This window comes from Solanum stenotomum, chromosome 1 (genome assembly GCF_019186545.1).
Source record: "Solanum stenotomum isolate F172 chromosome 1, ASM1918654v1, whole genome shotgun sequence".
Lineage (NCBI taxonomy): Eukaryota > Viridiplantae > Streptophyta > Magnoliopsida > Solanales > Solanaceae > Solanum > Solanum stenotomum.
This window is the reverse complement of record NC_064282.1, coordinates 53,903,502-53,929,947: the sequence shown is the minus strand read 5'-3', so window position 1 is coordinate 53,929,947 and position 26,446 is coordinate 53,903,502. Positions and strand designations below refer to the sequence as shown.

At 33.3% G+C, this 26,446-nt stretch overlaps 1 protein-coding gene and 1 long non-coding RNA gene across 2 annotated transcripts; one reads left to right on the top strand and one right to left on the bottom strand.

The window, feature by feature from the left end:
* Nucleotides 1-215: 215 nt before the first annotated feature.
* LOC125846306 (anaphase-promoting complex subunit 7) lies at nt 216-16,355 on the bottom strand. The gene is made up of 18 exons (XM_049525694.1): nt 16,176-16,355; nt 15,400-15,468; nt 15,145-15,195; nt 14,815-14,952; nt 14,660-14,722; nt 14,301-14,416; nt 13,853-13,937; nt 12,571-12,630; nt 10,420-10,465; nt 8,733-8,806; nt 5,362-5,412; nt 5,079-5,279; nt 4,953-4,997; nt 4,772-4,865; nt 4,504-4,649; nt 1,273-1,502; nt 1,011-1,071; nt 216-704 (listed from the first exon to the last, which is right to left on the bottom strand). The coding sequence occupies exons 1-18, from the start codon at nt 16,242-16,244 to the stop codon at nt 618-620; spliced, it is 1,686 nt and encodes a 561-aa protein (XP_049381651.1). The 5' UTR covers nt 16,245-16,355; the 3' UTR covers nt 216-617.
* A 507-nt stretch (nt 16,356-16,862) lies between these two features.
* Nucleotides 16,863-18,879, top strand: LOC125876465 (uncharacterized). Its single transcript, XR_007447498.1, has 2 exons — nt 16,863-17,015; nt 18,141-18,879. It is a non-coding gene; the product is annotated as an uncharacterized LOC125876465 (long non-coding RNA).
* Nucleotides 18,880-26,446: the final 7,567 nt, after the last annotated feature.

Below are 26,446 nucleotides of genomic sequence, written 5' to 3'. Positions count from 1 at the left end.
GAAAATGACCTTTATGAGGGAATTGTAAATCACTCTTCTATAAGTCTTTACTTATTACTAGGTGAACTGCATCTACATTTTACACAAACAGATAATGTTTCTATATCAACTCGCAATCACAAATTAGTTGATATCAGCTAGTACTACATAAAATTGCCTGATTCAACTCATATCATCATAATAAAACCATCTTTCGTTTGCAGTTAATCTAATACAACCTTCCTCATTTATTTGAGGATGGGAGCAAATATGCTTTCCAAAGCTCATGTAAGCTAAGTTTTATGTCAATCAATTTGTTCAAAATTTTTGGTACAGGGGTAAATTTACATTGACAGGAAAAGAGACTACAATAAATTACAACATGTGGGGGAGCCATATTATACTCTGAAAGGAACAGGGGCCTATCATGCTGGAAGTCTGATGGCAAAGAATTTCCAGCATAAAGCACGAGGCAGCCGCAACAAGCACCTTATTTGTAAGGCTACAAAGAATCTACTCCTGGTGAAAACGATTTCTGCTGCTTTTATATCAGATGTCTGCCTACTGAATCAAATTCTCATATAAGTGCATGCAGCAGAACAGGAGAAGATCTTAAGATGTGTTGTTTTCATTCCACATCATAAGAGCTCGGCTTCTTCCTGGTCTGCATCAGCATCCTCGACATCATTCTCCTCGTCTTCTTCTGGAGCATCAGGGTCTACTCCCTGCCAAATATGGATAGGTTCATTTAAGAAAACAGTGGGAACAAAAAAACTGTCAAATGAAGTGCTGGTGTAAGTTCATTCAAGTTACGAAACTCAATGTATGCATGACAACAGGAGCAAAGCAATGTAAACCAGAGGTACAGCCAAGTGAATTTGGTGTCCCACAGTCAAATTTTCCAATGTATACATCAATAGAGACGTTCAAGAACAACTAGCTACAATATTTAGCAGAGAAACTATGTTGCATGATTAGATTTTAAACAAGCATATTTAGAGATTGCTTTCACGTTGAACAGGAAACAGAACCTTGAGTTGCTTCTCCAGGCGATCCAATCCTTTCTTTGCAGCTTCATTTTGAGGATTTATCCTGACAGGCAGAGCATTGGTGTAAGTATCAAGAATTATGCTATTTTCATGCAAACTGCTCCATTTTTGTTTTACTTTCTCTGATTTAAAGCATAATAGATTAGATAAAGGGCTGATTTTGTGAGATTGATTATCCGACACTTCTAATTCCTTAAAATTGGGCAGGAAAAGATTGCAATAGCATTCAAAGAGAAGGTACAACCTCAGTGCTGCCTGATAGTGTGACAAGGCATCTTGCAGCATATTTGTAGCAGCAAACACTTGGGCAAGCTTAACATGTAACGAGTCATCAGCCCAATCCTTGAGATATCGCTCAAGGAGAGAAACAGCATCTCCATTTCGACCTTCAATGACATGCAATTCTGCCAAGGCTAGCGCTGCTCCAAGATAACCAGGTTCCAGCCTTAGTGCAGATTCATAGAACCTCTTCGCCTGTAAAAAGAGTTGGTACTTGAATTTCAAGAAAAAGAAACAAATAAAGTGCTACTCAGGCGTACAGCTATAATGTTAAAGTTGTTTTTAAAATTTATAAGGTAACATTTTATTAATGTTGTGGGAAAAAGTCTCATATATAAGATGCATGCCAAATATATAAGATGCATGCCAAAAAGTAGAGAACCTACATAAAAAAGTGGTTATCTACAAAGCTACCCAATCATCTATACATACATGAATCTTTCAGATCTTCAGAAATATGTAAATTAGAAGATAGCTGAAAGATTTTTTTTGCTTCGGTACTACCATAAGAGGTTCTCAACCACTTCATTGACCACTAGACCACAACGTTGGGTGCTGGTTCTTTTTTTTGCTTCTTATTTTCTTTCTCCCTATTTTTTAAACTCTTTTCTCCCTGATTCTATTTCTGATGGTGATTATCCTTTTTCTATTTTTCTTGGAGTTACTATCTATCCTTTTTGGATAAGAAGAACTATAAATCTCCATTCAATGGAGTTTCAATCCCATCATTAGTATAGTGATTTTGATTTTCAAATTTGAATCTGATGATAATTTGATTTTGGGTATGGTTAGGGTTACAGTTAAATAAAATAAAATAGTGATGGCTTCATTGGAGATTGATCGGTGGTGGAGAGTAAGAGGGAAGGAGCCTCCGACGTGGAGCAAATTTAGGGTATGAAATTGGGGAAGAAGAATAAAAGAGGAGAGAGAGAAAGTTGAAAAAGAAAAAGAAATAAAGTTCAAAAACATATAGTTCAAATTGAGAGTGTCCTGTGGCATTTTTACATTGATTTGGGGCAGTACATATACTCCTTCATGTGCCCATGTTTTGTGACAACACGGCTGTTGAGGAAATGTATCAAAAGGGTGTATTTATTGTGAATTTAAATGATTCTGTGGGGGTAATAGGACCCTCACCAACTTTAGGTGTTTGCTTCAAAAAAAAATTTGTCTAAGGTAAGGGGGGACTTTATGCAAATTTACTAGATTAAACAATAAAAAGAGACTTAAAAAATACTTTCTATCCACCAATCAATTACTAGGAAATACTTTTTGACATATATATTTTATTCACCAATCAAACACTGGAAAAGAAGCACCGAGAATGCTTTCTAGAAAGTACTATTCGAGGAAAACATTTTCCATCATACCAAACACATCACAAGTCTTACAAAATTGGATTTTCTTTACAAGTAAAAGTGAAAATGTCAAATAAAAAGTATATACCTATATATAGTTGACACAAAAATAAAAAAAAATTAAGTAATCATTATATTAAAAAATGGAAAATGGTCAAAAATGCTATATATGATTTCTTGTTCTTTGGTTTCTATTGCTATCTATGGTTTCATGTAGTTCAATAATAGTAATATTTTGTTGTAGCATTGTTCTGCTACTATCTATTGTTTTTGTTACTATCTATTGTCTCTTCTACTTCCATCACGTCTTTTTTCTAGATTATTCTTTTCTTGAGACGAGGATCTATTGGAAACAATCTCTCTACTTCACCTCTGAGGTAGAGGTCTGGTCTGCGCACAGTCGTACACTCTACCCTCCTCAGACCCCACTTTGTGAGATTACAATGAGTATGTTATTGTTGGTCAAAGTTGCCCTTAAACTATGTGAAATTAAGTAAAGCTGTCCTCCTTTAACAATTTGGTTAAAAAATATCTCTATTGTAACTTAATTGGGTCAAAAATGTCTTTTTTCCTAATTATCATATTGTTACTTTAAAAAACACATTCTTTTCCAAATAAAGATATAATTTGTCAAAGAATATTTTTCTTTATTTTAAAATCCCTTTAACTAATAAAAAAGTAGGAATTAGTTTCCTTTTCTATCTTAATCTATTTAAATCAATTAAAATAGAATAACCTTATGTACTTTTTAAACTATTGATGTCTATATATATATATATATATATATAGTTTAAAAAGTTCATGAGATTATTCTATTATAATAATTAAAACGACATGAAGAAAATGAAAAGATTTCTCACTTTTTTTATTAGTTAAATAGATTTTGAAAGGAAAAAAACAAGAAGACGGTTCTTTAAAAAAGAAAATATTATAAAAGAATGTTTAAAAAGAAAAGAAACAATATGTTTATCAATAAAAGGACATTTTTACCCACTAAAGTAACAATAAAGCATTTTTGGATCAAATTATTAACAGGTATTTTTGTACAATTTTCATAGTTTAGGGCATTCTTTTACCCTTTTTCGTATTAAAAATGTGTTGTAAAATCATCATTTTCCTTATTATGTATAATAGATTTACCTATTTCAACTTTTAGTTTTCTAAATTGGACATTAAAAAGGTGAAAAACAAAACGAAATCATTGGTCAAAGAGGATTAAAGTGTCCCAAAAGATGTGACACGCGATTATTATTTGCATAGCTAAACCACTTTTTTACTTTCAGATTGACATTCTGAAAAATTTTGATAAATTATTAATTTTTCAATGTTTGACCTATACTGCTTTTTATAGTTTCTAAGCATAAACGTAACTGATTATGGGCAAAGGAAGTAATTCTAAACAATTTTGAATACTATACAAGTAACTTTAGAGCACTATCCCATACATTTCCATAATCAAACATTTTTTTACAGAATTTATAAGAAATAATATATTTTTTCATTCTCCATTACAGCCAAGTGCAAGCAGCTGTGTGTAAACTAGTTAGGTCAATAGTTCAAGTGCACTAGAAAATGTGTGTTTCCAGCTCAAACGTTAACAATCTTGCCAAATCATATTAAGGATTCAATTTGAAATAGTTCTAAATACATCTTTATGATATTGTAACCAATAATATGTGAATGGGAACCCTAGTGTTGTTACCTCTTTTAGTTTTAAATTTTACTAAACCTTTATGATTCTCTTACACAATGCTAATAAGAAATACCAAATAAACCAGCTAGATCTGGGAACTCGGTTCAAATATCAAAAGATACAGAAGAAGGAAAGTCAATTATACCTTTTCCCTCCCACTAGTGTTACTAGCATGTACATCACCCACCAATTTTAGAGCTTTTGCTGACTGTGGCATGGCCTTCATCGCCTCCCTTGCAGCATGCAGTGCCTCCTTAATCTTTGAAATCGCTAAATAAGAGCGTACTAAACCTAGAATTGTATTTGTAAGAAACTCAACTCAGAAAAGGAATGGAGCAACACAATGGCATCATTCAAAGAAGCAGAATGCTGGCAATCCAAACAATGAAACTTCACCCTTCTTGAAAACAAACCTTGATAAGAACGAAGATCAGGTCTCAATTCTTGAGCTCCTCTGAAGGCAACCACAGCAGCTTCAGGTCGATTCATTGACAAGTATAAATTTCCCTAGATGTTGGTTAAAAAAGAAAAAGAATAACCAAACTATGTGCTATTGAAAAGCATTCCACTAGGCAGAAAAAATCTTAAGCACACCTTCATTATATAGCCTGGTATATGCCTCTCATCAATGCGGATGCTCTGGTTGAAAAAACGAAATATTATCAGTCTACGCTTGCTTAGTGAATAACAATTTCAAAACTAAAACTCAACAAAACTAACCTTATCAATATAAGATAGAGCCCCTCTCTCATCTTTCCTTTCCCATAAGACAGACAAGGCCACAAAAACTTCAGGTCTGGTTGGGTCTATGTTCAGGAGATCATGTACTAATTTATTCAACTTCGAATAATCAGATTTCAGCTTTAAGAGCATGGCATACTCGTCCATATAAGTAATAACATATGGATCAATGGACCGAACCTGCAGAGACGATGCAATATCAATATGTAGTGTATATTTAGAAACGATAATATATCACATCAGCACGTAGCAGTTGTTTTACCTTCTCAAAATCTGTTATAGCTTCTTCAGATTTTCCAATGATGGCTTCAACCTTCAGAAGTGCAAACATGAGATAAGAGATAACAATAACTTATTTTCTCATTTTCAGAATAAAAATTACAGAGGAAACTCAAGATACCATCTCCTTTAAGAGTTTAGGATAAAAACAATTTTCATCAAAAGATAGTTATTCAATTTATTGTGTCAACGAGCATTCAATCATCCGCGAAAATAAACACATACCAACAGTAGTTCTCTATAGTCCAAAAGCTGTAAAGTGAAGAAAAAATATAGTTTTCATGTGGGATTTTTTCTGGGTGATTTAGAACAATCATTAAAATAAGGCATTTCCTTGACGAACAGTTCAAATGTGCATGGTTGGAGTTGGATGTTCAATGACAAGACCAGACAAATCTAGAACATGGAGAGAAAATTCAAGGCATGTTATAGTTCACTACTTCTACTTGTCTACGCATGTGACACTAGTAAAGGAGAAAGCCAGTGTAGAAAATATTTGATCCACGAGAAAGAAAAAGCACAATTACTTTCAAATAATTTGGCTTTATTTTTAGTAATTTGTTTATATTTCAATTAATATAGTCATGCCTCTGACATGCTACACAGAGGAAAACTGTTAAAGTTAGGCCAAGTACTTGGATAGCCCATAAAGCTGGCACGAACTGCCAGTTAGACACCTAATCTAGCCTTGTGACCAGTAAGACACCTCTACTTGGCACATGTGTCTTAGGAATACCCGTGCCTAATTTTTGAGCGCGAGACATTTTTTTAGGTTGGCTTAGAACACTTCTCTTTTCTCTCTGCCAGCTTTCATAGCTGATGTTCATATCCTTCAGACCTTCACCATCTCTGCACCATTTCACATTTACAACAACACCTGAAACACTCTCAATTACCATTAAATCCACCCAATGCCACCTTAACCATCAGACTCCTTCCTTTCAAAGGAGAAAAAGATGAAAAGAATTTTGGCCTACACTCATTCTCACTGGAAAATATGGACTCTTTTCCGGTGATCATTCAACAATGGAATCCAAATAACAAAACGCTCTACTACGTGACTCATCAACCACCATAAAAACTTTTCTAATCAGCTTCATCCGAAACCAAAAGATCACCATGCAACTCAACATTTTTCACCTTCCTCCACTCTCATTTCACTCACCCATCTCTGTTTCCAGCAGCCTGAGTTGCTCGGACTCCGGTGCGGGCGGCCGATACGGGTGCAGATCTAGAGGTCGGATCCTCTATGATCTAAATTTATAAGATTCGGGGATACGAATAACGGATCCATGTGTGGATACGGATGCAGGGACTCGGCTAAAGATAATTCAAATATCTAAAAATAGAGTTATAAAACCTAAATTATGAGATACTATGTGGAAAACTTAAGGAAAAAATATTGTTCAAGAGGAGAATCCTAAAAGGAGATAAAAGGAAAGGGAGTGACAATAGAAATTTATATATACAAGGTATTCCATTTCTTCAATTTCACATTAGTTTTTGTTTTGATTACAAAAATCATTGACTCTGTCCAGAATTTCTCCTTTGAATTTGGTCAAAGTACCCAAAACCAGTTGACCAGATTGGGTACAGATCCTACACCCACACCCAGTCGACACAGGTGCAACACTAAAAGTGAATAGTTTGAGCAACTTAGCCAGCAGCAACACTGAAATATCAACCCGATCTAGAAAAAGTCAAAGAAACATGTTGGAGAATGATTTCAAATCGATCCCTCTATTTTTTTTAAAATTCTTTTGGTTCTCTTTTCGCATGTCTCTATCGTACATGTGCAAGGACTTAAACTTGTTGAAATCTTTCGGAAGAGACATGGAATGAAAAGCGAATCTTTTCCACTATTGAAGAAGGTTAGGATCATCATAATGCCTTCTTCAACCAAGGGAAATAAATCTTCCTTTCAAGTACTGCATACGATGTAATGACTTCATTGGTTGGAATGGTGGGAAGGTTTTTTCAGATTTGGGAATCAAAGAAGCGGGGGCGAGGGTGGGTGCAGTGGCGGATCTAAGATTTAAAAGTTGTAGGTGCTCTCTTAGCTTAAGTGTGGCAAGTCAAAATTTTCACTAAGGGAGTTCAAAAAATATAAAAGGTAAATACACAAGAAACCAAAGAGTGTTCAACATCTACTATACATACACAAAATATATTTTAACTATGTATAAATATTATATTTTTCGCCGAAGAGGGTTCAAATGAACCCCTTGGGCCTACCTAGCTAGAAGCTCACTTAGCTACCAATCACAAAATATAAGTGCATAAATTTAACAATTGTCATAAAAAAGCAATCATATTTGAAATCAATAGCAAAAACAATACTCACTTTGTTCCTTTTCACTTGTCATAGTTTCTTTTTTCTAGAGTCAAACAATATCAATCTTGAACAACATTTTAAGATATATTTTTTATCATATCGATATAAAAAAATTTGCAATTTATTGTACTTTTAGTATAGTTTTTTAATATCAAAATTTTAATTTTAAAATATTAAATTATTTTAATTTAATTCAGCTTTGAAAATTATAAATTTAACTTTTGCAAAATGAAACATGACAATTATTTAGGAATGAAAGGAGTAGTATTTATTATCTTGAATCAATAAAGAAGAAAGGAAAAGTATTTATTTGTATACCCTCTTTTTTAGGAAAAGTAGCAAAAGGGCAGTAGTACTATAAATAAGGAAAGAAGAGTGGGTTTTGAAAATTAAAAAGAAAACGCATTGAGAGTGAGATTCGAACACAGACGCTGAGTAGCACTAAGACAACCTTAAACACCCACCATGAGCCATTGGACCAACCCACCATTTGTTCACTGGTGAACTATGCTAATTTTATACCAATGCTTCTTAATTTCTAAATAGATATATATAATCCGATACTAGGTTAATGGGTGCTCATTGGACCAACAAACCATTTGATCAATGGGTGAACTATGCTAATTCATACCAATGCTTCTTAATTTCTCCATAAATATATATAATCCGATACTAGGTTAATGGGTGCTCAAGCACCCGGAGGACTATGTGGGTCCGCCCCGGTGGGTGTACAGTACTTTTTGTATAAAACATTAGAATTATTTTTTTAAAATATACACGTGTCATTCGTTGTTTCGCCTATTTGACATGTCATTCAAGATTACAACTCACACTTGAGGTATGCTAGACTCGGATATCCATGAGACATATTTGTGGTCAGTGGCAAAGTTAAAAAATGTATAACTAGCAGCTCATGTCAATTTTAAGGGGCTATCAATGTATTTGGCCATATGAATAAAAGGAGTGGCATGGTATGTGTTGTATATTTTTAAAAAATTCATATATTCATTATGCCTAACCTTAGCCATTTCAAGCAGAATATGTATGTTATTGGGAAATCGTCGCAGAAGCTCTGCAAAGAATTCCAAACCACCTGCAAAAAAAGAACAGCAGACTGTGATTAGGAAAATCAAACAAAAATTAGCATAATGTATAAAGGAATATATAACTTTTTATATATTTTCACATTTTTCAAAAATATCAAGCTTCCCAAATTATTTTCTGATAAAATCTAACCAACTTCCGTATCAAAAGAAAAGGAAAAAGTTAATTTTCAAATACTGATTATTCTATGATCAGGTCATGGACAGCCTTGGATTTTTGTTAATTTATTTAATTTCTTTTCTTAGCATATCATGTAAAGAATTATATTCATAAATATTTTGCATTAGCTGATATCAGAAATTTTAAGTTGCCCTACAAATTTGATATTTACTAATCTTACTACGAACATTAATTAATATATTTAGCTTGTAGTATATCTATCTATTTTAATAACAAAATCAATCAAGATTCTTTTGTGAGAAAATTTTACAACGCACAAAAACATTGAGAACATTCCGCCAAGTATGCCCAAAGTAGACCATGAGTGTTGTATGAGACATAAATGGATATTACTAGTATTAGTTAAAGTTAGTAAAGATAGGATACAAACTTGTATAAACAGGTATAAGGAGATACAAAGAGGTATAACATTAAACTAAACAAGACCTATAAGGGGTTCAAGCCAACAAAACCAATAAATTATGGTTAGCTATTTTCCAGCATTTTAACAATTCCTCATTTTAGTATAGCTTCAGTTTTTCCACAATCTACTTTCTAAGTCATAATTGATTATCTTGTCAGAATTCATTTGGAAATTCAACTATGAAAATAGCGCAACAATCCAACTAATTTTACTGAATCTGAAAGCTCTCAGTTATATATATTTGATTTTTACAAATTAGCATGTAATCTTAGCATTCCCTCCCTACTAATTAAGAATGGAAAGTTTTCCTTTTGTAACATTTCAAATATCTGGAAGTTTTTCAACATAGTACGAGTTCTATACTGCCCTTATTAAAAGAAGAAAATTTTAGTAGTATTGAAGAGTAGAGGAAAATTGCTCCTCCTATAAAAGTGGATAGTGATGGGACAAGTTAATAGAAAGGATGCATAATTTGGGCCAAAGGGAGTACTACCTAATGAAACTAGTTTAATGTGGCTTTATAGATGCATTACTATTGTCAACACAACACTTTTGAATCTGCTTGTTTTAGCTTTTGCACATCTCATTTACATTCAGATTAACCATTTTACAAAATTTCACCATCAAAAGTGACGCTGTCATGAATATATTTTTCCTGCACTGAAAATCCTTTTGAGACATGTTAGGAAAGTAATATCTCACTTCCTTCCGGTGCATAGCCATGAAAATTAGAATGAAAAAGCAGGATAAATTTTCAAATGGCATCTCCATCTGGTCAAACCAAAGCAATTGAAAGAAATAGTATCAAAGGACACGGCAAGACTGCAACAAATTCAATATTGCTCGGACTCTTCAAAAATATTAACAGGTGCCTATCGAATTCTCCAAAAGTATTGTGTTTTTGGAGAATCCGACATGGTTATGGCATATATTTGGAGAGCCGGAGCAACACAGGCAACAACAAGGCATAAGCTAAAATAGTCAAACTGGCACATTCCAAATCAATAGAAGCTTGTCACCTTTATAATCATTTGAAGCAATACAGCATTGCGCTTCAACATAACGCTGCACAAGAGGAAGAGAGTAATTGAACATCAGATATACATTGTATTCAATTTAAATACTTAAAAAACTGGAACAAAGTGAACATTCACTGATAAGCTTCGGACAAGATCTTAAACAGTTAACTGTTTAGGTGCATAAGAGTTGGCACTTATAGTTGACAAGTTCAAATACTAAAAGACGCATACGAGGAATTTGAACCAAGTTGGAATCAAAATGATAAGGAAATGGAAACCAAAGCCAACAGAATAAGGGATCTCAGATTCTACCTCTTTCCCCATTTCTCTCCTTCCCCCGACCATCCCTCACCATTAGGCCTTGTACTCTCCTAACTGAAAAATGGTTATTTTCCTTAAACTTTCCAACTTAAGTCATTTACTCCCTCCATTTCAATTTGTTTGTTTGGTTTTGACTTGGCACGGAGTTTAAGAAAATAAAGAAAACTTTTGAATCTTGTGGTCTTAAACTAAAGATATGTAGAATGTACCAAAATGTCTTTACTCTTGTGGTCCTAAACATATTGTGTGGAAAGTTAGAATTAAAAAGTTGTCAAAAATGGAAAGAGGTATTCTTTTTTTTTTACACTAGTCGAAAAGAGGCATTCTTTTTTGAATGTACTTAAAAGGAAAGTAAGGCAAACAGATTGAAACAGAGTAAGTAATTCTTTAATTTGATATTTACCTATTTCTATGCATCAATTGGTGTGAAAGAGTCCCTTTACAAGTTCACTTTTTGTGTGTCAACCATTTCTTAATTAATTTTATATGTTTCTATACATATGTGATAAGAGAATTTTTGCTGAAGAAGTAAACACAAAGAGAATTTTTGCTGAAGAAGTAAACACAGTCTGCCTCTATTTAACTTTCTATTATAGTGTTCTATGTACATCGTGCCAATATATGGAGATATGCAAAGATCGAACATCTTAAGCACAATACTTTCTTGGATCACACATTGATTGGGAGCCTTACAATTGTACACAAACAATTCCATATCCAACTCAACTTACATTCTTTTTTTTCTTTTTTTTTTAATAATAGTGGTATCCATGCCAACTTACATGCATATCGACTATTTCACTAGGTACCTGCTACCTTACACCAGCACACGTACTAGCAACTCTATCCACCAAGGCTTACACAGATGAGAAACTCTATTTCCTTTTTAATTTGTTTCAGAAAGAATGACCTATTTATAAATTTAGAAATAATTTTAACTTAAACTTTCCATTTTACCCTTAATGACACTTTTATAGCCACCCAAATGTTACGACATGTTTAAAACCACAGGTTTCAAAAGTTCTAATTATTTCTTACACTTTGTGCCAGTAAAATAGGTTCACATAAATTATTAACGGAGGAGTAGTATTTTTTGGTCTCTACTGGGATTTGAACCCTGGTCTACAAGAATTGTTCTACTTCATTAACCACGTTACATCCTTGATTGCAAATTCACTCATTTGTTACCACATAGAGAGCCTGTGTTTGTGGCTTTCATGTGTTGCCACCATAGCAAGTTTGGCACCACTTGATCTATCAACTCATGGGTAAGTAATCTAAGGATATCTTCCAAGATAATAAAACTTCACATCAGAATGGCATCCCATTCATTGAGAAAATATTTTGTGAGATAGCTCTTTCGTGATTATCCATGTCATTCTCCTATATAAAGTTGTCACCTACTCATCGTAGCACTGGGTTTCGACCCCACATAGCAAACACGAGATATAGAAACCTAAGATCCTCATTAGTCTCCTCACTCTTATGTGGGGTTAGACTAAAAACAACATGGGCTGGTTTAGCTTTGGCTTTGTAAATATGGAAACAAAACAAGAAACTCCTCCAGTGTCCCTACATGAACAGTAGCACAACGAGAAAGTAACCAGCAGTGGGATTGGTAAGAAACAAAAAAAAGAAACTCTACGTTCAAGAAACTGAACAACCCAATAACAAGTTGTCAGTATGTGAATATTGAAATCGAGTGAGCATATCCAAATTTAATTTAGGTAAAACACATAAAGCAGCACAAAAGTAAAAAATTAAAATCGGATTAACAAAGACAGCTCAGTCTATTTAGTGAAAGCTAAACCATATAAATTGTTCACTCACCTGTAACCAACGACTTGAATCAAAATGATCAAAAGTAGACCTTGCACCTCGAGTTGGGGTCTGCAATGATACCAAAAGTAAGCAAAATGGTGTACTATTATTGCTCTGAAACATGTTATGAATTCTGCACAAAAGTCCATCTTATTAATTACACTCACGAAATGACAGTTTCAAGCAAGATAATAGAATCAGCATATCGTTCATGTTATTATTTATCATTAGCTCCCGTGGTCTCTGACTTTCAAAAGGGAATGCAGGGGTTGGAACGTGAAAACAAAAATGGAGAGCTACAAGTGAATTTTACTCCTCCTTGGACAGTTAACAAGAGAGGAGGTGAAATAAAAGCAGAGGGATAATATCCTCCAAGTAAGATTCCTCAACCCATCCAAAAACAAGATTCAAAAAACAGAGGTATATCCCTGTTATAATAAATGATGATATCTACCATCTACGCTCCTCATATACATCTTCTAAGTTGCACCAAAGATATTTTAATTCCTGACACTATGGGGGCAGGGTATAAGAAATTATCTATCATTCAGGTGTTAAATGTACTTTTCCCTTCAATACAACTTAGACCTGGTTTTTCTTCCAAAGTAGAAAGGTGTTCATATTTTATCAGAAGATTATCCCCTATTCACCTAAAGCACAAAAGTAATTGTCCATAACACACTGCAGCAGGGGCATGGCATAGCAAAGATGTGTAGACAACTCTAGCTCCAATGGTTGTTCAACTTAGCATTGATACCCTTGATGTTATGACAACTACATTAAAAGAAAGTTATGATCAAAGAAGAGACATATTGTTGTCCATTCACTAATTTAACCATGTGATACCACAACCTATAGCTTTGTCAACCGCATGGGAAGATCAACATTTGAATCTTCATATTTGAAGCTAAAAATAGAAGTTGGACAAAAAAAAATGAATACTAATCACCTACACATTTGGATTTGGATATAAGAGGGGGAGGGGGGGAGGGAATTCAGATGCACAACTTTAGGCATTAAGAAATTGAAACTAAAATGAAATGCATCGCTAGGCATTCTTATTGAACATATTTTTATTATGACCAAGCTTTAACAGTAAAACTGTCTAATGTTTATAAGCAAAGTGTTTAACGAACATCTCTTTTACAAAAAGGAGAGTGAAGATATAAATACTGAAAATCTAGTAAAACAAACCTGTGGAAACAATGTTTATAAGCAAAGTGTTTAACGAACATCTCTTTAACAAAAAGGAGAGTGAAGATATAAATACTGAAAATCTAGTAAAACAAACCTGTGGAAACAATGAAATAATATCCTTAGCTGCAACACCCAATTCTGCCAAAGCAATGATGGCCTCAATGATGCAAGGGCAATGCCTGTGAATAACAGGAAAGCAACAACAGTGAAATGGATAAGACTGAGATGACGAACTAATGCAACCAATAACTTGTGACACTTCATATTGCTCACTCCTTCTGCAGGCTGATCAAAAAATGGTGGGGTACTAAACAAGGACAGACGCAAGAAGGAATAAGAAGGCTAAAAGTAAAATTACTACAAAGAGAAAGAGCAACAAAACTGTTCAGCGTATTCTTTTCTTTACATGAAATATCAAAGACTAAAAAAATAGAAGGAAAGAAATTAAGAAAAACATCCAGAGAAGGAAAAATAAATAAGAAAATGCATATACACTATCACAGGTAAATAAGCTTTACTAGAAAAATGAAAAGACAAAAGACCTTAAACACTCTTTATAGCATGTAATGGCTGCACGAGTATGTCTTGAATTTCGGTACAGTTTTCCCATCATGAGATTCATCTGCAAATTTCTTGCTTTGCTTGGAATTCCCTCCATCTGTGACATATTATGGAAAAAAGACTTCGACTGAAAATTTTCTCCAAGGCAGATTTATACATATAGGTGGAGCTAAATGTCTATATTCAGCTATACAGAGAAACAATATTACAGAACTACACAGCAACATTAAAAAATTACCAAGAAAAAAAACAAAATTCCTTTTTGGCTTTTTCATCACAAATTGATATCTAGCCAACATTCTAAAACTGTCTACACCAGATAGTCACAAAGATGACTAACCTCAAGAAGAGCTGCTCTATTCTCATTGAGTGCACAATGCGATGATGCAATTTTGAACTTCACCTATATGAGGATGAAAAAATAGGAGCAAAAGACCATCAGTAGTGCCTTGACCAGTTCAACATTTTCCAACAATAAGTTATAAGTCAAGATACCTCATTCTCATTGATCGTTGAAATGTTGAAAGAATTTGGCGATGATGACCTGGTTGATGCAGACAATGAACTTCTAATTGCTGATGCATTTTGCTTCGGAATTATTCTGTGGCAGTGCAATGCTTGCTTGTATGCGTGCTGGCAAATTAGTAAACCAAATAGTTTAATTAATACTATCTAATCAATTTTAGTACCATACATATAAAAATGTGCCCACTTTTAATAATTAAATCGTCGAATGCACAGACAATATAAAATCTGATATGGCGTAACAATATATAACGCCAATAAGAACATTTAATTCATCCATATTAAACCAAATTATCTTACAATAGCTCTCCTGTACTCTTTCTCCCGAAATAAAGCATCGCCAAGAAGCACCTGAATAACAAGGTACAGTGACAAACAAATCAACTAGTCAGGGTTTGCTATATAAATCTTTTGTATCCATTCTGCTCTACTCAAGCCCAATCAAAAAACCAATCATTAACATACAAAATCATGGTCTAGCTGAACTTAACATCGTTTTTTTTTCTAATTCCAAATCTGTTCTAAAGATGAATAGAAGAGAGAAGAGAAACAAACCAAATTCTCAGCCTTGAGGTGCGGACTTGTTTCAAGATTTACGGAAGACGACGAAACAAGAAAACTTCCCTAGATTGCAATCACCAAAGAAACAGAATCAAGATTACTTACACATTAAATATCATCAATAAATTATAACAGAATCGATACCTAAAATAGTGAAATCGAAACAGAAATTCGCTAGTAAAATTAACATTTGAGCAGAGGTAGGTACATCTCAATCACCAAAGAAATAAAACCAATATAACGATATCTAAGACAACAAAAGCAAGACTTCAACGTCAGTAAGTTAAAGGCATTTGAGAAGACTTAAATTTCAATCACCAAATAAACAAACCAAATTCTCAGCCTTGAGATGCGGACTTGTTTCAAGACTTATGGAAGACGCCTATATTTCAATCACCAAAGAAACAGAATCAAGATTACTTAAGCATTAAATTACATCCATAAATCATAAACAGAATTGATACCTAAAACAGATATTGGCTATTAAAATTAACATTCGAGCAGAGGTAGGTACATTTCAATCACCAAAGAAACAAAATCAATACAAGTATAGCTAAGACAATGAAAGTAAGTCGGTAAGTTAACAGGCGTTTGAGCAGACGTAAATTTCAATCAGCAGAGAAACAAAATGAAGATCATCTCTGCAGCAAATTAAAACGATGAAATCCATACAGCAAAGCGAATGATTCAATTCATAAACTCAAAAAAAAAAAAAAGGAATGATTAGATAAAACAGTGAAACAAAAACCCTAAGGGTTATAGAAACTTACGAGCATTTGAGCAGAAGCGAACAAGCCATGATCCAACAGAGTAGTCATGTAGTCTTTCGGTACGTCCATTGATTGATGATGAGAATTCAGTTTGGTGAAGAAGAGACAGAGAGAGGGGAGCTCGTTAATGGAGTCTGAAACTGTGAAAGTGAGTGAAGAGTAGCTGAATTCGAAGCCGCTCGCTTTTTTGAATTCCCTTATACAGCTTTAAAGTTGCAAGGGGAAAACTGTTTGGGGAGAAGGTTGGAATTACATAACTGACCTTTTTGATTATTCACTTCCTTTTTACTTCTTTTATTTGCAACTTCACTTTTATTTTTAATTCTTTACTTTTTAATATTAAAAACGAAAATTATATTTACTCTGAGACCTTATTTGTTTTTATCAAGATTAATTAAGATGTTTGAATATGAATGTATATCTAAATTATTAAAAATTTATTTATTTGAATATGTATGATTTCATAAAGGGTAATAATGAAAATATCATTTAAATTATGTTTTTGAATATTTTTCTTAAAGTGTGTAGTATTAATTTACAGATTCAGTTAATATGAAATAAAGAGAGTAGTATTTTTATAAAAAGCAATTTACCAAAGAAAAAAATAAGGCAAAACAAATGGCACCAAAGTTTACCAATCCAATACTTTGGAGGGTTAAAAGGCAAAATAGTTGATTGAAAGATAGAAGCTTCAATTCTTCTCCCTTCCATAAACCCTTGTTCACCTTAAGACGATTTTCTCTCTGCGGTTAACTTCTTTCTGATTTGCATTTGTGCTAGAAAGAGGAATTCTACATGAAATATCAACATTTCTATGCAGAGAAATAACTCCAGCTAAAGGTACGCAGTTTTGTAGATTCACATCGTGTTGCTTTTACTGTTTAGTAGCTAGAGCTAGAGTTAAGGTGGTATTTGACGAATCGAAGTTCCAATTTGATGGAGCTAATGCCCTCTTACCGATCTATTTGGTGTTTTTTCACATATCCATAGACATTTTAACCAGTAGTTGAAGCTAATTAGACTGGAATTTCTTGATGCTTAAAATTCAGATTATACAGGAAGTGATATAAGCCACGATTTTATCATATCAAAATGAAAAGTGATTAAATTTCAAAAATGTTAGTCAAAGTTCATTTTGTTGAACTATCGGAAAGAGATGTGTCAAAATCATTTTTGCGGAGAATTCGATAATGGGATATGTAATTTAGATAAGGCTCTGTTGGGGAATGATCCTTTAATGGTCCATTTCTCTCCTGTTCTAAGTTGTTATCATGATTTTCAAAAAAAAGTTAGCTTTGTTGGGATTTTTAGTTTAATTGTCTCGGAGCACCAAACTGATTCAGAATTGCTTACTCACATTTTGAAGCTAAATAGATGTTGTTTTGTGTCTTTGTTTTCCCTTCTAATTGAAATTTGTTGGGTTGAGAAAGTCTACACATGGATTTCTTTGGTGTTCTGTAGAAGTCAATATTGCTCTTCTAGCTCTCCATGGGAGCATTGTAAAGAGTTTACGTGATCCTTTTCTGAAGTTAGTAATCTGTAACCACTTTTAACTTTTGGAACTTTTCTGCTAGTTGGTTTGGGTTTGATATCTTGGTTTACAATATGAACTTGAGCCCTGTATTTAACTTTCAATCACACAACTAGTGACCATATCAGTTGGTATTTTGCATTATATATTTCTTTCCAAGCATCCTGTATTAATGGGTATGTTTTCTTCTATCATTATTTGGTTTTGATGCACTTTAGCTAAGAGTCTTTCTTAACTACTTCCACGAGATAGTGGTAAGGTGTGCGTACACTCTACCCTCCCCAGTCCCCACTTAGTGAAATTTCACTGGGTATGTTGTTGTTGTTGTATTGTGTGCCTCTCATGGAGGGTCTAGACAATATAATCTCAAGCATTTGTAGTATTGGATAATGTTCTTCCTCCAAGTAACCAAGTATTGCTCCTTTTTCCTGCAGCCAAGCAACAAACGTCTACGAGGTGGTTTTCTCTTGATAAATCAAGGGACCAGTGATGACTTCTCAGGAAAAAAGTGAAAGTAGTCCACAATCAGCTGAAGCAGAAAAGCAGTTGGGAAGCTACCCATATACTAATTGGGCAGACAAGATACACGAACAGTACCAGAAGATCAAAGAGAATGCAGAAACTTACCCCTATGTTTGGGGTTCTTATATAGTTGTGTATGGAGGACTTGGGCTTTGGTTTACTTATAGATGGAGAAAGCTCCGTAGAACTGAGAATCGAGTTCGAGTCCTTCAAGAAAGACTCCGGAAACTTGTTGAAGCTGAAGAGTCAGTAAGTTCCTCATCTGCTGCCACCAGTAAGGCGCCTCCATCTTCTGATATATCAACCAAGTAGATAGTTGCTTTTACCAATGCAAGTGACTACCTTTTTCTTTTGTGCTCAAATACTGAATTGAAGTTGTCAACTATAAGGATATCACTCCTTGTGTGATGATGTGTGATCGTAAAGGCAAAGTTGGGCAAGCGTTAGAAGCCATATGAGGAAAACAGTATCACTTACTAAAAGTTGATGTACATTCCTTGGCATTTTGAGACCCCCTGACCCATAACGAGTATGCTTTTCTATCGTCAACGATTATGTGACGTTTGTTCATCTTAGAGAGGGAATGTGACTTATATATACAACAGTTTTAGCAGTTCTCGACTATTTGGTTATGTTACTTTTTGCGCATTATTTTCAAGAACTATCTCAGGTAATCTTGTTAAACTCAAGGTCTAAGAAATTTATGTCATTTGCAAAATGTGCAATAAAAATTCGGGGACCCGTTGGATTTTAAATGAAATATTGGTGTCTAGTGTCTTCTCCTGTCTTCAACTTTCACAAGTAATTTCTACAATTGACACATTGGTGATTTAAGAAAGAATGTGCAACTTGCTTTTCAGAGATAATGTAAAAAGTACTTACTGACATAACATGAGTAAGGTTATATATCTTGAAATTTGATGCATCTTAAATTTTTTATTTAATAAGATGACTAGGTAAATTATGTGGTGAACTACGTTAATAATCTACTTCTGAACATCTGATAATATAAGTGTTTTCGAGTGGGTAAAACCCTATGATAAATTGTCAAGAATATTTTATCCAGAGATGAAATGAAATATTTTTTTAATCTTAAAACCAAAAAGATTTGATTCTAAGTATTTATGCATTTTGTTATTAATTCTTCATTTTACTCTAGTTATTCATCACCAAAATCTTTAGAAAAGATATGTAGTTGTTTCATTGTCTATATTTGTATTTTCAAAAAGTGTACAAACATTTTATTCATCAACTGCAAGAGTTTTTCTCCTATTCAAAGCCTCTACATACATAATCCAAATGTTATACATCATATGTAATTAGTTGTGTACTTGATAAGTTAATTATAATTTAAAAACATATGTCTTGAATTCAATGAAATAACGTATGTCGCTCAAATAATTTGGATTACATGATGGCACTACTTTGATAGCCAAAAGACATATTTTGTTGTTTATGTTTCGACCAATATGGTTAAAACTTTAGTGTTTTTTTTTTTGTTTGTCTTTTAATCTAATGTTTATATGGAGATAATTATTTCTTCAAGAATTGATTAATATGGATTCATCCTACTTTGAGGGGTAATTCATTCCAATCCGAAATTTGAAAATGTTGAGTACAATACTTACCATCCCACTGCATTCATGCTTTTTTTCGATGTCACTAATCGATTGAATACTTCGATAACATAGAAAGTTGAATAACTAAAACCTCAAGGTAATGTGGAACCACTATAACTTCGGAACACTCAAAAGTCTCTTCTTGAACATCTCATGAATCTTTTAGCCACTGAAAACTCTATAAAGATCAAAGTCATTTATTTCACAAGTTTAAGAATTTGAATCTACATGACACCATTAATCTAATGATTACATCAAACTCTTGATTAACATATATTTACTTCAACATAATGATCAAAAGCATAAACATAAACAACAAAGTTTCAAACATGTACTCAAAACCAACAATTAATAACTTAAGCATAGTGTAATTACTGTTAAAAAACATACCGAACAATAGAATGAAACAGAAAGGAAAAAATCGAGCCCACTGAATGCACATTGTCCTCTTAAGGAAATTATTCCCCTCTAGTACTTGACGTTTAAAGGGATAAATCCTCGCAGGATAGAACGATTCTATTCACCAGTGTATTGATACAAAAACAATGGTTTCAGTGAGCCACTCAATAGGAGCACAGTAAACGAATATTTAATTGTGCAGAAGAAAAAGAAGGAGTTCAAAATTTTTGTTGTTTTAAAATGAGAGGAAATCCCTCTATTTATAGACAACAAAGGGTACTGTGAACAAATGATTATTGTTCCTTATCGGAAAGGTCACAACTCTTTGGAAAAGTCAGAACCTTTCATAAAAGTCACAACTTTTCATAAAAGTCGCAACTCTTAATAAAAGTCACAACTCTTAATAAAAGTCACAACTCTTCATAAAAGTCACAGCTTTTCATGAAAGATAAGACTAATTCTGGAAATAAATAAATTAAAAAGGAATCCTTATTTGTGGTGGCGCCACGTAGGCAAGCCTAGAGTTCTCTTTCATATATATATATGATTATTATTAATCCCTTGAATCAACAACCTTTTGATTTGTTGACATTTAAGAGAGGGAGGAGTGTTACTATCCTGCTTAATCGAATTTACCTGAAGTTTTAATTGAAGTCAACCGTTCAAACTTCAAAAGCTTCAAATTAGAAAAAACTTGCATAAAAATCAAACGAACAATCAGGTGATCAAAATGTCAGTACCAACAAGTCATAAATGATTTAGGACAACTATACAAATGTTGAAAATACTGAAAAATGAAGGAAATAACCTGGAAGGTCATTACATTCACTACGAGAATAGGTTTTATCTTATTTTCTTTTAAATAATTGGAGGAAATTATTACTTGTCATGGAATTTTTTTTGGGAGGGAGAGACAAAATAATTTTAAAAATGGTCTCAATTAGTAATTTTTAGTGGCAAATTATTTTATGGCCAGCAAAAGGATATTCTTTATTGGCAAATGCTTTAGCTTTAAGAATTTATTAGTGAATACTTTCTTATTGTTACTAATAATTACTCTTAAAGGTATTTTTTTTTAAGCAGTGCACCCAAGGTAAGCTGTCCCAAGTAGCTTTCGTCAGATCCCTAAACTCAATAATGAGGGCGTTGAGGCTCCCTGTGCCTTTATCTTAAAACTCCTCTAAGGTTTGTAATCTCATACTCCAAATTGAGTGGATGATCTCCAACACATGTTTCTTCATCGGAGACTGGAGCTTGACCTCATCCATCTTGACAACTTTTTTGAAATTTTTATTATATACCAAGAGAGGCGACATATCATCAATGCTTTGGTATTGTAATGACCCTTTCGGTCGTTAAGGGAGAGTTTATTGTAAAACAATGTGGGTCAAAAAAATTCTGGATTGGGGAGTTTAAAAATTTCATGTTAGGTTAGACTGGACAAAATTTAAGCTAGGGAAAGTCTAGGGCAATATGCGGAAAAAATTATATGAAATGCCTAAGCAAAATTGATTTTTCTTTTAGCTAAGACGTTAAGGAGTCCGTATGAGTTTTCGTAAGTGATTTTGGGTGAATAGAAATCTCGATATCAAACTTGGTACGAAGGAGTTGGTTTGGAACGTCAAGGTTCATATCTATATTGCGAAATAGGCAATTTTTGGAGGATTTTCAAGGCTCTATCCCGTGCAAACCGCACGGCGGAGGCATGCCGCTACGACAACCAAATTAATTTTCGTTGTGGGCCACTAGTGTGGTTAGTCACAGTTATTGTAGAAAAATTTCCAAAACTGCCCATTATTTTGCAAGTGCATTTTGGGGAAGAGTAACGGTGACATGGGACGAATTTCATCAGTTTTCCATTTGAATCATTCGCAAAGGTAAGTAAATGGCTTATGGCTCCCCTAACTTGGTACTTTGATTCCTAGGCCTTAGAGGCGATATTTGTAGTGTTAGGGGAGAGTTTGAGTTCATCCTAAGGTGGGGAAAATCCGGATTGATAAAGATTTTGGGGTATAAGACCTTGGGTTGTTGTAAAGATGTTGTTCTTGATTTATTTACCATAATTCACTAGTGTAACCATTAGATTGGTAGTTCTAGGTGAATTAATGGTGTGAAAGCCCTAGATTGGGTGGGAAAATCATCGTGTAAGCCCTATACAGAGGATAGGCTGGTTCGCTTAAAGAGAATCTTTTCTATGATCCGAAAGGTTGGTCGAGGATTTGAGATTAAACTATAATCCGAGAATATTTAGGTTAATTGTGATTTATTTTGTACCGATGTTATTATTTTAGACTAAGAACAAGTTAAAGTTTCACTATGGAGCCAAAAGTTCATGTTTAGATTTTTCAGCAATTGCTTTGGTGTCCCGATAGGATAGGCTAAACTTAGAAGTTAGATTTGTCTTTAATTGTATAATATATTGTAATTTATCGAGAGATTACATATATAGGCCTTCAGGCACGGAGTTTGGGTGAATGATCGTGTGTTTATGGTTGTTTAGGATAGTAAGGTATTTGATTGTTGATGTTAACCTTGTGGTTGTTCTTGGGTGTTATCATAGGGGTGTTAATATATGAGTAATCGGGTTCCAAGATGAAAAATTGTCTGGGAAAAGTCATTTGGTGTAAGTGATGGCAATTGCTTTTTAAGTTATCTAATGTGTGCATGTTAACTGTTTCTACAGTAAAACTCGCACAATGCATGTTAGGGGAAAAATATAAAGGTTCAATGTGAAATGATAACTTATTGACATTTCTCATGCAATGGATATGTTGTTTACTTCTATTTACAAGTGTGCTTGTATTTCATTGTGATTGTATGACTATCGATTGGCTCGGGTATCACACCTAATAGAGAATATATTTTGGTTGGCTTGGTTATATGATAACTTTTGATTGGCTCGGGTACCACGTCGGGTACATGATACATATTCGATTAGCTAGGGTACCATACCTGGTAAATGATATTTATATGGTTGACTCAAATACTACGGGGTACAAATTACTAACGATTGGCTCGGGTACCACACATGGTACATGTGATTGTTTGTGTGTGGGTTCCATAAGTAAATCTGATTTACTTCTTCGTAATGTGATTGTTACATGTTGGTCCATGAGTGGACGAAATTATATTTAAATATTGGAATGGTTCTAGTGTAGATTGGGTTTATATGTTAAATACTATAGATGGTGTCTTAGTGATCCTTGGTAGTTTGGGTTACTTGAAGGTGTGAAGAATCAGGTATGAGTGATTGTTATAATTTGGACATTTCTCGGGTGGTTGTTAAGTTAGGATGCTGACTGGTGTTTTGCGTTCACTAGTTTGCACTGTATTTGTCAGTCTAGGTTGTTTGGGACATATCTGATAAAGGAGATTTGAGTCAAGATGGTTTAGTAAAAGTCTTGCATGTGGTTTACTAAATTAGCCAAGGATCAGGGTGTTGTCATGAGATCTTGAAGGAGAGTATTAGACCGGTTAACAAAGTTGGTAATGAACTTGAATTCATGAATGGAAATAGTAGAGGGATTCCGATGTTGCTAGATGAGTGGTTCAAATTAGGTTATGATCAAATATAAGGATGGAATGGCCTAGATGGTGGAGTTGGCAGCGGAAGAAGGTGGAATGACATGGGATAGAGTGTATAAGTTCCAAGGTAATACTACCGATAGTAAAAGTTGGGACTAAGTAGATCGAGGTTCCAATTATATCTTTAAGTTTCATGTTTCCTTGATTATTTGCATGATGTTATGTGGTTGATTCAGGTCGACTGATGGTGTCTACCAGTATGTGTTGTTTGCACTAATACTACTCTTGCTATGTCACTTGACATAATCTGGTTGCAGAGTTTAGTAATGCTTCGGCGGTGAAGACGATGATGATCTCCGACAGTTTCTACTCATCCTTTCCTTATGATGGGAGTTGTGTCTTGTTTATTTTATAAATTGTACTCTTAGATGATCTTGTACCTATTTATACTAGTTTCTTGGGAGGTTTTTTAGTGTATTTCTTTACAAAGAATTGTGTTTAAAATTTTAGTTAAGAGTATGCCTATATTTTAATAGGGTGATTAATTTCTAATTGTTCACTTTGGCATTGCATATTTATAAATTTGACGTAGGGGTTCTTTTATCTAGGTGTTAAAGTAGATGCTCACACGACCCTGTAGTTTGGGTCATGACAAGTATGTTTTTTTTTATAAATTATTATGTAAATATGATGGTCGAATTTCTACGCTAAATATAGGTCACATGTAGATATTGAAAATGGTAAAACAAACAATATTTTTTGTCAAGAGCGATAACAATCATAAAAGACCTAAAGGTAAATTAGATGTCATGAAGGTTGAATTTTTTTTGAAAATGATTGTCAATTAGGGCTGCATATCGGTCGATTCGATTCGATTTTGAACATTATCGATTTTGCTTGTTGGTTATCGATTTGTAGACGTGCTAAACCATCAAATAACCATTAAGTTATCAGTTAATTGGTTATTGACCCTTATCGATTCTGTTTTCGGGTTAACCATTAACATATCACACAATTTTGTTTTAATAAAAAATCACATGAAGAATTAAATACAATGTAGTTAAACTCATTAACTCTATGTACATTGCAGAAAGCTGAAAACACCAAACATAAAGTCAAAAACATTTCTTTTCCAAATTTTCAATCACCTGTCACCATATGACTAGAAAGTAGAAACAAAATTACACAATATTTCTTTTCCTAGTCTAATCAGACCCAACACAACAACACTTTCTACTAGCCAACACTCAACACAACAGCAACACATTTTTTCTCAAATTTATAGAGAGCTCCCTGGAAATCAATTCTTTATTCATCGATAAGTGTATAGTTAAGGAACCAAAATTGATAATTTTTTGAATAGTTAAATGACTAAATCCGATAAAAAAATATTGTTAAGGTACCATTTTAGACCTACTCCTATTATTAAGAGACTATTTATGACATTTTCTCACACATTGAATGCCACATATTAGTCCACTAAAAGAAATTGTAAAAGTGATCCAATATTTAAACGCGATTTACAAAATTTAAACAAATATATGTATGATTTACGAAAATAACATTAAAAGTGTATAAGTTTAAACTTTTAACCTCAGTAATCACATAAATAGAACTTCAAATATAATATATACTATATATTATTTTAATGTAGTAAAGTTTTAGTATAACTTACATAAATACCATAGTGTAAAATTTAAATTACCTTTTATCCCTATTATTTTTGTAATTACATAAATCCCATATTTTTTAGGCATTTCGGATACATAATTAAGGATCCGAATACATTATTGTTGATACATTATGTATCAATCTGTTGCACTTATTAAGGGAAAAAAAGCTGAAAAATCAAATTAAGATATCATAGTATCCATTTGTTGCACTAATTAAGGGGAAAGTAAAGCTGAAAATCAAATTAAGATCCCATAAATTAGGTTATTCCATTCCAAATTATTGTCAAGAATTCAAAATCCTATAGTGTAACAAACCAAAAAATTCAAAAATTAAATTTCTTCTTCTTGTTCATCGTTCTCTCTGTTTCATAAAAACTTTTGTCGAAATTTTGGATAAGCAAGTTGAGTTATGAAGGATACAAAAGTGATGGAATTGTTGTTGGACAAACGATTTGTTTTGTGAATCTTCAAGTTCATCGAATATCCTTTCGATTTTGATTCAAGATTGTCGAAAATTTTGAGATTCAAAATTCTTCTTCAGTTCATTGAAGATCCTTTCCGTTTTGATTCAAAATTGTTGAAAATTTTGAGTTTCAAAATCATTCTTCTAGTTCATTGAAGATTCTTTCAATTTTGATTCAAAATTATCGAAAATTTTGAGAAGATACATCATGAAGATCCTTTCAATTTAAATTGACAAGTGTTGTATTTCTACTAGATACATTAAATAAGAAAGTGTTGCCCATAAGATTTTAGGTTTGAGATCGATAAATTATTATTTGGTAATTGTTATGTATCAGATATATTTAGTATAAATTCAAATTTACGTATCATAACTAAAAAATTAGTGCATGATACATTATTATTTATGTATCTTATTTTGTTTGGGATCATAAAGATCCTTTTATTTTTAAATTGATAAGTGTTGTACTTCTACTAGATACATTAATTAAGAAAGTGTTGCCCATAAAATTTTAAGTTTGAGATCGATACATTATTATT

What these genes read in the sequence shown, in the direction of transcription:
- LOC125846306 (XM_049525694.1), bottom strand. Translation starts at nt 16,244, where the DNA reads ATGGACGTACCGAAAGACTACATGACTACTCTGTTGGATCATGGCTTG. An exon ending in ATAGAGCAGCTCTTCTTGAG is followed by an intron (nt 14,417 to 14,659) that starts GTTAGTCATCTT and finishes AATATGTCACAG; the next exon opens with ATGGAGGGAATTCCAAGCAA. An exon ending in CTCTATCTTATATTGATAAG is followed by an intron (nt 4,998 to 5,078) that starts GTTAGTTTTGTT and finishes TTTTTCAACCAG; the next exon opens with AGCATCCGCATTGATGAGAG.